Here is a 10,751-nt window from a genome sequence, read left to right as displayed (position 1 = left end):
ATCCCTCGTACCGATCTCGAATGCGATAGGATATCCATGGGATGGGTTGTGTCTTCCCAAATATCAATGGAAAAAATCCGCGTTGTAAGTTTGAACTTTGGGTGGTGATTGGCCTAAAAGTCTTAGTCGTCGAAGTAAAATACCATCCGGGTGGCCTAGTTGCATCCCGCAAGCAGTACCTGATCTGCGACTCGGTAATGAACTGAACGACGACATCAGCAGATGTTCAGTGCAGCAAAGGAGTCTCTCACCCCAGAGCGAATCTTCAGCTGGCATATTAACACAAGCCGCTGGAGAGAGCTAAGCGATGTTCTTTCAGAGCCGGTGCAGAATTCTAGTCAACCGCGCGCTAAACTTGATCCGGTTATCGCTATCCCTGCATGAGACATTTGAGGGTTTAGGAAAATGATCAGATGTTCCACAGAGAATATTGAGTTCTGTCATATATTTGCACAAAGTATTGTATGACATGCCAAATGTGGGTCGAAGGAACAGAAAAGAAAGAGAGAAAAAAAACATGTGCGAGAGCGAAGGACCTTCGAAGACCGGAATGTAGGAGCCCTTCATCACGTTAGTACTTGACCATAAGTGAGGGAAACACAATCTTACTAGCTAGATGATCTTTTTGCTCCGGGTGTTCAAGCCACGCAGACGACGAGTATGCAGGTCCATTCTAAGCGAAAAAGTAGACCAACAGCAGGATTCAGTGTTTAGACCCGCCCCTCCCTCCCAATCTGGTCCTCCAAAGGCAAGCGAATCTTATACGTAGCAGAATGATAGTTTAGCGCGACGAGTAGAACGTAGTGGTTCCAGGGGAGATACAGATATAGATTTGAATCAATAGGTGGCTTACTCCCAGCAACACTAGGTACCCACCACGACTCGGACTCGGAAGCGATGTTGGCAGTCCACTCAAGTATGCGAAGAATCGGGAACCAGAATATCGAATCGATGTACAGATAGCTCTTGAAGAGTACAAGGTACAGGAGGTGCTTGAGTACGGTGCCTAGAGGAAAGGTAGGTAGGGTAGGTAGGTGGAATAACCTTGATGCAGCAGTAGAGAACATGATGGATGTGGTTCTAGTCGTTTCAAACTCCGACCTCACTGACAGCCGACAGACGCGTACTGCACGTGCGCATCCGCGACTCAATACCGCGCCTGTCAGTGTCACCTTGATTGTTGTCTTGCTCCTCGTTCTCTTGCCTACCAATGACTCATCTCACAGCCTACAAAATGCGGCGACTTAGAAAGTTAATAGTTCCTCTGGTCTGAGCCAGAATGGCATGAAAATGCAAAATAGTATATCATGCAGGGGGATAATACTCAGCTTTTCCCCTGTGGCTCACCGAGAAGAATGGTGAACCGAACCCCAGCAACAAAGAGGAAGGTCAACCTTACGACTAACAGGCTCACATAACCAGTTTACCGATTCCTAGATAGATTCATGCTAAGCATCAACGTGGGGCGTATAGAATAACTCGGAGAGAACAAATATACATCACGCATTCCGTTTGAACCGATTCTAAGTCAATGGCTTTTGGTTCTTCCCCACCATCAGAAGCCGCAATCCTGCACGCCATTGCTCCTCTTTTGTTTCTCCATCTCGCCCGAAAAGCGTCTTGAACTCTGGACTCGGGGGTCGGAGCTTTCGGGCCGATATTTCTCACGACTCCTTTTCCATCACACTCATCAACAGTGTGGCGTGCAGATCTCATTCTCAAGATATCTACGACGATGAACGTTCGGTTCGCGAACATTGGTGGCTTCGAACCGGCATACAAACGTTATTGGAACTGGTGCCAAATGATTCTCCGCAGTAAGTGGAGGGACCAAGGTACATACACGTTCCCAAACCTTGAGCCGAATACTGGCAGTGTATGTACTACAAGATTTCCTGGGGTGAGTACCTATTTATCGGTTGCGATAGGTACTTGGCATATTTTCTCATCGATGTTACTTCGACACTGACGGTACCTTTGTGTATTTCAAGTATCTTCTGCGGACCACGTTGGATCTTGAAAACCGTGCCGCCTGACGTCAAAGTCTCGGAAACCAAGGTGGAAGCTGTCTCAATACATGTTCTCATTCCCTACCTCACGCTTATCCAGGTTACAATCATGACGGAGTTCTTTCCTCAAGAGCTCGTCGATGCAATAATCGACGAGGTCCAGGACTTCGATGATCTCAAAGCTTGCTCGCTCACCTGTCGCAATTTCTCCTCACGTAGCCACTCCCTGCTCTTCCAAAAGCTCAACCTTAACGGGAAATTCCATCTCGATGCGTTCCAGAGATTCCACGACCCATGTATTGAATCCTCACATATTCCTCCCCTTGTGCGGACACTCTGCATCCACGAGTATCATCGTGGCTCCGCTCTTCGTGATCGACCCAAATCCGACATCGTCAACTCTCTTCTCAGATTAATGCAGAATCTCGAGGTCATCAAATTTTACAATGGCACTAGCTTCGTCGACTTCTGCGATGGATCATTGGCGCGGTTCTCTTCTCACTCATTCCGTGAAATACATCTTTATGACATCTTCTTTCTCAAGAATGGGCTGGACCAGATGTATGCTATGTTACAAGGGTCTCCAAAGTTGGAACGGCTAGTCGTGCATCATACTGGCCCGTGTGTGTTACCTATGTTTGGAGGTGATGAAACTAGCCAGTCGAGACTGGAACACACACACGTTACGCGTCGTGGACCCCTTATCCAAAACTTGAGTGTCATGAGTAGACCTTCATACAGGTGTCCTGCCTTCATCGAAGCGATACTGGAAACAAAAACCTGTCCTGTATCTATCAACGAACTGCATCAGTTTGCATTTAGTCTTAGCGACATTATCGACTTCCAGCATCTCGACAAAATGCTCGCCTTGACATCAGACACGCTTCGCGTTCCGTCGCTGACATTCAATTGCCGTGAGTATTTGTATGAGCCTTTTTTTGGTGTATATTATTCTCATCAGAGATATGGTAGCAAACGCACTGCACTCTCATCCACTGGACAGACTTCCTATCATCAGAATGGGTCATTTACGAAAGATTACTTTCGTGATCACACATGGGCTCTATGGGTTTTACTACCTGCAATGGTGGATCCAAAGCCTGAAGAGAGTGATAGCTTCCGACGGAAGGCCAGCCTTGCGGATAATGGACATCGAATTAGGCCATTCTTTCAGTTTGGTGCACCCCGCATTGCACCCAGAGTGGAACAAGTTTGACACGATACTCGCCAGCCTGCCATTCGACGACGCGTTTCAAACGCTAACCATAAAGGTTCACAAGAGGTTGTGGGACGAAGAGGAGAATCAATGGGACCAAGGTCGGTTGCCTTGGTCGTTGGAGAACTTTTCATGTGAGCCTTGGCAGAGCCTCGAAGCCAGGGCGGAGGATCTTAAAGCGCAGTTCCCCCGACTTGCAGCAAAGGGTAAACTTTTGGTCAAAGTCATATAGTGCATCACAGCCTTGTATTTCGAGACTTTCGAATGCTTATTACGAGATGTGCGATGTAGATAGTCAATGCGATGGTAATTCTGGTTCTGCTATGTATTAGCAGAACTCATTTTTTTTACGACGGAAACTTTATAACTTAGAACGGGGTCTCAAGTACTGATGCGACGAAGGCCTCCTACATTCCGGTCTTCGAAAGCCCTTCGCTCTCGTGCCTTTTCTTTTCTTTTGCTTCTGCCCACGTTTGGCATGCCGTACAGTACTTGGTGCAAATATATGACAGGACTCACTATTCTGTAAAACGGCACGCCGGAAAAGATATCGACGTGTTCGCAGGGAATTTCGTTGGAAAACTGTACGCTGAAAATCTGTACAATAGGATCGGCTATTTTCTGACATACGTACGCCTTGGTTGTACTGATGTACGGATCCAACATAGGCCTCAGTAGCTACAATAGTTCTTGAAGTTTCATCTTGGGTATGAACCTACAGTCGTACAATATTCCGGGCGTCTGAAGCTTATTAGTCCTCCATATCTCTTCAATTACTCTGAATATGAGCTGACCTATTGAGTTCCTGCAATGTAAGTAGACCTAATGTCAAAAGATACGCGTGCTAGCCGGGAATGGGAACACAGGCACATCAGGTGTCCGCTCCGTCATATCGAAAGCCCTCGAGTTTGTCTTCTTGAGCACCTTGCACGCATCTACGATGGCCCCTCTCAAACAATCCACAGACAGATCCGGATGAGCGTAGTAATCCTTTAACTGGAATACCAGATCCACGTTCCGGACGAGCCTTGAGAGAAGGTCGCTTAGCTCCTCGAATGCTCTCTTCAGTGGCTCGAGCTGTCCCGGAGGGACAGGAGACCCCCAGTCTCCCAACTTGATGGTCAGTCGCTCCATGATGGTAGACTCTTTCTCAAATGCTTGGAAGCACTTGATCCACCAGTTGATGAACGGCAACATCCTGTCGTTCAGATGACCACCGAGTCGTAGATCGGCGGTAGCATTCAAGTGAAGAGGAGAGACATTGGGAGAGAGTCCCGGGAAGTTCCAGACTATTTGATATGACTAGTCAGCATGGGCTCAATGAGATATGAAGGGATACTTACTCGGAATACAACTACAAGTAATCTCCACGACTTTTAGACCGTTTGACACTATATTGGCAGCCTGGACAATCGCACAAAATTCATCCGGACTAAAGTTTATAGCGTAGAATTCCTCCAGGTGATCAAGGTACACAGACCGATACGAACGCAAACCTTCCCAGAATGCGGGGATTGAAATACAACCGCCCATACACATCTTCTTGATGCGAGGAGCAGGAGACGCTGGCATGATAACGGAGCCGCCGTACACAATCAAATGTCTCATTCCCAATATGTACAACTCCGTCAAGTTGGGAAAAGAGAGAATGATGTGGTGGAACTCTAGGAAAGTACACCATTGGGGTCCTTTGAGCTCGAGTCTGGTGACGGCGAGATACGGAGCTGAGGACATGAGCGCAGGCAAAATTTGCGGCCATTCGCATTCTTCTGTCGAGTGACTGACCTCAACTCTGTCGGCCCAGAAGGAGAGTGTCATCGGGGATGGAAGTGAGTGTAAGATCTCGCAAGTGGCTGTCTGGTACTGGGGTAAGAAAAAATCGAGGCATCGGAACTGGACCCGCTTGATGCACCGGAGCAGCTCGGGTGAGTCGCGCGCGATGTCAAAGATTCGCGCTTCGTCTGGGTGGGGACAATCAACGCAGCGGAAAAGATAGTCACGTGTGCGTGGGTAGAATTGGTGAGAGACGAGGGAGCATGCTTTTAGCGCAGAGGACGAGTCGTGTAGGTTGTCGAGTATCTCGTCGATCAACTCTTGTGGGTACATGGTGGTGGTGGAAGGTGAACTTGACCGATAGGCCATCTCCGAAGAAGCAAATTACTTGTACTAAGCCGTCGGCATCTTGACAGCCATGTTCGGTCCGAATCTTTGTAGAAACTGCTGTCGTCGCAAGAGAATGCAAGAATAGGATGGTCACCCTGTGGTGGAAAACGTCGAGGCACCGGAACTGGGCACATTGGAGGGGCTCGGGCGTCTTCGAGGCGGTTCTCATCGGTATTGTGATGGAAGAGCCCTCGTCTTCGAGGCTTTAGTATATCTTATTGAAATTTCGCGTTTCGATTTCAAGGTCCTTCCCGCTGTTACTTCCCGTGCACAAGTCTGGTAAAGATGCCTCAAGCTATCTTTTGCCTCGCAAAAAACATCCTTCTCGACATTTTTGCCTCTAGAGAATTCGAGTTCTGCACCAAATATAGGAATTTGATTTACTTCACTTCGTCAATATTCCCCTTTGATGAGATACTACCACTGCCAGTCCTCCCATCTCCCCACCATCGGCGCAACAACACAGCAGACGCCCCAATCGACACCACTGCACCCGCCAAAAGGCCCACACAGACAGAAAACGAGACCCTGTACGACGGTCCGTATATACCTAGGCAGCAGCATGTCAACTTGGAGGGTACCTTCAGAATCAAAAGACGCGACTAACCAGAAAAGACCTGCGGCCCAAGGATACCAGAGAACTGTGCAATGGCGTTGGTAATCCCTATTGCCATCCCAGCGGCTGATGTTCCCCGCGCAGCTTCAACACGGTTTGGCCAGAGCACGGCATATACCGACCCAGCAGTCGCTGTTGCTACCAACAGTGCCAGGTAACGCACCACAGCTACCTAGAGTCCGGTTAGAAAAGGTTATCGTGGACGTTGAGAGTGACTCACTTTTACGGTGAGAAGTATTATACAGCAGATGATATTGGTGAATTCCACTAGCACCGCCAGGTGGTCAGTCGGTTACATATGGACAGAGAACCAACTACGCACATCCTATAGCTATCCGGAAGGGGTTCCAAAAACGTTTCTGGATGAGCCATCCCAGCGTGTTCAGCAACACGAATGTGCTCAGAGATGGGGGCATAGAGAGGACGTCGCTCAGCGCCGTCGTTGTAAACCCTACAACAGATTCCAATCCTTCGCTGCCGGGAACAACTGAACACCTACCAAGCTCGTATATCACTGTAGGCAGGACATACGACAACCCGAATCCTCCCACAGCATGGCAAAACCACACCGCAGAGAACGTCCAGAACGTCGGGTCTGCAAAAAGCCCCAACACCTCACCCTTATCCCAAGCCTTTCCCTCCTTCGAAGGGGCATCTCTAGACAACCGATCGATTACCGTCACCCTTTCACGCTCTGTCAAGAATGTAGCTGTCTGCGGAAAATCGGGGAGTATGAAGAGAGTCATCACTCCCATTAGGATAGCCGGTATACCCTCTGCTCAGCGTCAGAGGAAAAAAATCAAAAGGAAATGAACGCGTACTTACCGATGATAAAGAGCCATCTCCATCCCGCTAGAACCCCATCCGCATACGAAATCGCAAATGCTAGGAAACCCCCCACGAAACCGCTGACCTGGCCGAACGAGTAGAACGCAGCCACTCGGAGAGCTAGTTCTTCTGGTCTAAACCAGAATGCGAGGTAGTATATCACGCAAGGGTAGTACCCCGCTTTGGCGGCACCCAGAACTAGAAGTCCTCAGGTCCAGGGGAAATGATACTAAGAAACACACGTACGGACTCGACAAGTTATGAGACCACCGTAGGTTTGCACGGACGCGATGCACATGACGATGATACCCCATGTTATCATGATTCGCCCGATCCAGAAGCTCGGTCTATTAGCAAGGCTATCAGGCAATGTATCCTCGCTGGGTGAAGACACCCACGTCGTCCGCTTCATCAGGAGCGTAGACACCGGCTCAAAAGCAGCATAGGGATAGAAGAAACACGAAACGACCCAATTCCAATCGTGCGTACTCAGGTGCAGCTGTTTCTTGATCCCGTGTCCTTGTTCGATGTTGATGATAGCGGCGTTGGAGATATTGTTGATGTCGATGCGCATGACTAGGTAGGTTATGCATAACCAGGGGATGATGCGGATATCTATAAGTCGGTCAGCGAAACCTAGAGTGATTCAACTTGTTGGATATGTACCAATCCGCCGTTGGACCTTTCTGAGTTCTTCATCAGACAAAGACAAAGGCGTATCGGGTCCATGGAAGGCTTTTTCGCTGTCGATACTCCCTTCTGCGAGATCCATTCCCAGGAAAACGGTAAACGAGGATGCACCTCAAAGGGATCCGTTCCCGTGGGGGAGGACTCTTATACGCTCCCATCACGTCAAAGGGGAGCACAGAAGACGAGCTCATGTCGAAATACGGAGTGGAGAAATTGCTAGAGGCAAGCATGTGGTTACGCCACGAAGAAGCTTCTGATGAAAAAGTTGTTGGCCTTATTTGGGTGCCAGTGCTTTTCGTGTCGACAAAAAATGTAGATGCCAGAATTCCCAGTGGGATAGCAGGATAATGGGGGTCATAGCCAAGGAGGGAATCTTGACTTGGTTTCCGTAACAGAGATACTCTTGGATACAGCCTGAAGAAGGGTTTTAGGCGTCGCTCAGGATGAGTTTCCGACTCAAGTCTCAGTTTGAAATTGAGCTCTGCGCGTCGAGTCCACGTGACTGCTATCCTTCTTCATTCGGTTCCAACTTCACTCAGTTTCTTGCCGCCATGATGAGTCTGTAGAGGCTCTCAACACCTACGTGCTGCATTTCCATTCACTTTTCTCTTATCAACGTATCGTAACGAGCTTCTCCATGGAAACCTAACATCATCGACGATTCCTCTTGCGCCATCGTCATCCCATGGCCAGGGTGGACCTATTCTTGGACGATGACCACAGCAGCAGGGAAATGGTGCAACTATCACCTCATCTCATTTACTGGGCCTGCATCTAGCATGAGACTGCCGTCTTTTCTTCTCATTCATTTAAAAATGTACCTGCCGAATCACCCCGGCAGTCCATACAATGCCCGCTCCAATCCACCCAAAACCCCCTCTAGAACCCTACCCAATCCCCCCACCAACCCAAGCTCCCCTCGACTGGGCCCCGCTCGCTATCATCGACCTCTCCAAATTCGAGGAACCCAACGGTAAACAGGACCTCGCGGCTGAACTCAAAGATGCAGTGAAACGCTGGGGATTCTGGACCGTAGTGGGTGCAGGCTTCACCCAGGAGGAACTGGACCGCCAGCTCGCTATTGGGAATACGTTTTTCAAGCTCCCGTTAGAGGAGAAGAGGAAGTTTGCTTGTGATTTCTCCGTTGGGAAGTGAGTCCTCTATTGTTGTTATCTCATGGTTTTATTTATTGATTGTTCGGTTAGCTACTTTGGGTACAGAGAGCCAACGCGGTTCGTCAGTCGTACGGATGTTAAAGAGAATATGGAAATGGTGGGTTTCTCGTTCCTCATCTTGTTTCAACCATTCATGTATTCTCTACCTCAGCTGAACGTGCCCAAGTTTACGCCAGACTATGCTAGCATCCCTCAGCATCAGCTCATCAAAGCTTATCACGACGAGATTGCCCAGTTCCATCGGAGAGTGTGGGACGATGTCATCCGGAAACTGTTTGTCTTGTTCGCGATAATATTGGAGCTGCCGGAGAATTACTTTGTCGATCGTCACAGTTATGAGACGCCATCAGAAGATCATCTCCGCTATGTTAGTTCTCCCGATTTCACAACTCGCTCATGGTGACATTTGCGAGTAGATGATTTACCATCCTCGGACAGTTGAAGATGACAAGAAGATTTCAGACCAATGGACTGCTGGCCATACAGGTGGGCTGGTTTTGTAGGCCGCTTCGTACTATGCTGATCTGGACCATATAGACTTTGGTACACCTTCTCTCGTTTGTGACCATGAAAGCGGGATTTAAAGTTCAATCCAGGCTCTCTTACCCTCCTCTTCTCACAGCCAGTTGCAGCGTAAGGTCAACTCTTCGTAGCGCTTACATGCACTGACTCCATTCTCAGCCTCCAAGTCAAGGATCCCAATAACGAGTGGAAATGGGTCAAGTATGTCCTAGGCGGCATAACCTGCAACGCTGCCGACACACTGTCATTCCTAACCAAGGTGAACGGTGGAACAATTTCACTCCCATAATTTATAAACTCATCATTGCATCGATTTAGGGATACATAAAGAGTACCATCCACCGTGTCGTCCGTCCACCTCCCGACCAAACGCACCTTGAACGTCTCGGGCTCTTCTACTTTGCACGACCGGGTAATGACGTACCGATGGTCCCCGCTCCGAGTCCTGTGCTCTTCCGCGAAGAGTTGGTGACTGAAAATGAAACAAAGGTCACTGAGGATTCGGTCAGTGGGTATGGTGCGTGATGCGTCTGCACAAGTTTTGTTGGCAAAGTACTCATGGGTGTGTCTTTAGAGTATGTTCGTGCGAGAGTGAAGAATGTGCATGACCGGAAGGCGACACGTATTGCTGAGAATAACCCGGATGCGATGTTCCAGGTCAAGAACCTGACGGTGCAGGACTATTACGTCTGATAGGCATTCATTACAAGCTACGCTACTCTTTGAGCCAGCCTGGCTACCACGTACCGTTTCAGAGTCGCACCCGATTTATTCGTATTGTGTGTATTACTCTTCTAATCCGATTCCATGTTCATATTACGAGCATCTGTTACATCTCTAATTTCATCGAATCCCTGAGACGAAATATGCATTAACTCGGTATTCGCCAGTACTTTCGGCTTTCGGGCCGATTCCAATTTAGGGCCAGTTGTGACACTCCAGTCACACAATGGCTCTCTCTCCTCAAAACCACCTCCTCGACTCCGACTCGTTATCCCAATTACTCGTTGTCTCTTTACCCTGGTCCTTCTCAGCGTTCCTGGACGCTGTACCTCCCATTCTCAAATTCTTGTCATGTGGCGCTACAATATAACAAATGTTCCAGCGCCTCAGGGGATTTGATATCAGAGTTAACACCCCTCCTACTTGAAGAAGTCCAATCTTCACACCTCTGCGCACTCCCGAAGACAGCAATACAGTTCACACGGAGGATGGAAGACCAGGAAAGTGGAGCCACGGAAGGATTCGGGAACGCGGCCATCCGTGATCGAGTGCGTTACCAACTCGTCGACGTTTGGGACAAGATAATTGACATTTTCATCTTATCAGGTGGTCTGTGTCTCCTTTTCGACGCGCTTTATTACCAGCCTAAGCTAGGGCGACCATGGCCCCACATTTCAACATGTGCTGGTTCTGCCGCGTCTTTGCACTCAAGGCCCACCACGTCCAGGCGCCACCACGACTGCCTCTCCCTCCGTATCTCGCCTACGAGCTCGCTATGCTGCGACGGAAGAGGAACGCTCCGTGGAGGC

General features: G+C 49.0%; 4 protein-coding genes across 4 annotated transcripts; 2 read left to right on the top strand and 2 right to left on the bottom strand.

Annotated features, from left to right (window-relative positions):
- The first annotated feature begins 1,787 nt into the window (after positions 1-1,787).
- EV420DRAFT_1607486 (uncharacterized protein) lies at positions 1,788-3,548 on the top strand. The gene is made up of 3 exons (XM_060475049.1): positions 1,788-1,869; positions 2,087-2,923; positions 2,982-3,548. The coding sequence occupies exons 2-3, from the start codon at positions 2,119-2,121 to the stop codon at positions 3,455-3,457; spliced, it is 1,281 nt and encodes a 426-aa protein (XP_060321341.1). The 5' UTR covers positions 1,788-1,869; positions 2,087-2,118; the 3' UTR covers positions 3,458-3,548.
- A 505-nt stretch (positions 3,549-4,053) lies between these two features.
- EV420DRAFT_1490261 (uncharacterized protein) lies at positions 4,054-5,331 on the bottom strand (the record flags this gene model as incomplete). Its single annotated transcript, XM_060470702.1, has 2 exons — positions 4,054-4,514; positions 4,569-5,331. The coding sequence occupies 2 exons, from the start codon at positions 5,329-5,331 to the stop codon at positions 4,054-4,056; spliced, it is 1,224 nt and encodes a 407-aa protein (XP_060321340.1).
- Positions 5,332-5,632: 301 nt separating this feature from the next.
- On the bottom strand, positions 5,633-7,604 carry EV420DRAFT_1632804 (major facilitator superfamily domain-containing protein; the record flags this gene model as incomplete). Its single annotated transcript, XM_060476176.1, has 8 exons — positions 5,633-5,938; positions 5,996-6,172; positions 6,327-6,455; positions 6,504-6,779; positions 6,830-7,030; positions 7,079-7,179; positions 7,231-7,447; positions 7,499-7,604. 8 exons carry the CDS (start codon positions 7,602-7,604, stop codon positions 5,769-5,771), a joined length of 1,377 nt encoding a protein of 458 aa, XP_060321339.1. The 3' UTR covers positions 5,633-5,768.
- Positions 7,605-8,040: 436 nt separating this feature from the next.
- On the top strand, positions 8,041-9,912 carry EV420DRAFT_1704517 (gibberellin 2-oxidase; the record flags this gene model as incomplete). The annotated part of the gene is made up of 8 exons (XM_060479529.1): positions 8,041-8,673; positions 8,728-8,794; positions 8,849-9,064; positions 9,114-9,183; positions 9,294-9,330; positions 9,379-9,478; positions 9,538-9,736; positions 9,794-9,912. Exons 1-8 carry the CDS (start codon positions 8,372-8,374, stop codon positions 9,910-9,912), a joined length of 1,110 nt encoding a protein of 369 aa, XP_060321338.1. The 5' UTR covers positions 8,041-8,371.
- Positions 9,913-10,751: the final 839 nt, after the last annotated feature.

This window comes from Desarmillaria tabescens (assembly GCF_030435595.1).
Source record: "Desarmillaria tabescens strain CCBAS 213 chromosome Unknown EV420scaffold_341, whole genome shotgun sequence".
In the NCBI taxonomy this organism is placed as follows: Eukaryota; Fungi; Basidiomycota; class Agaricomycetes; order Agaricales; family Physalacriaceae; genus Desarmillaria; species Desarmillaria tabescens.
Note: the sequence above shows the minus strand (reverse complement) of the source record. Positions and strands in the feature narration are given on the sequence as shown.

Bases quoted from the DNA above. Each gene is read 5' to 3' on its own strand.
- EV420DRAFT_1607486 (XM_060475049.1), top strand. From the start codon at position 2,119: ATGACGGAGTTCTTTCCTCAAGAGCTCGTCGATGCAATAATCGACGAG. The intron at 2,924-2,981 runs GTGAGTATTTGT...GAGATATGGTAG, and splicing joins GTCGCTGACATTCAATTGCC to CAAACGCACTGCACTCTCAT.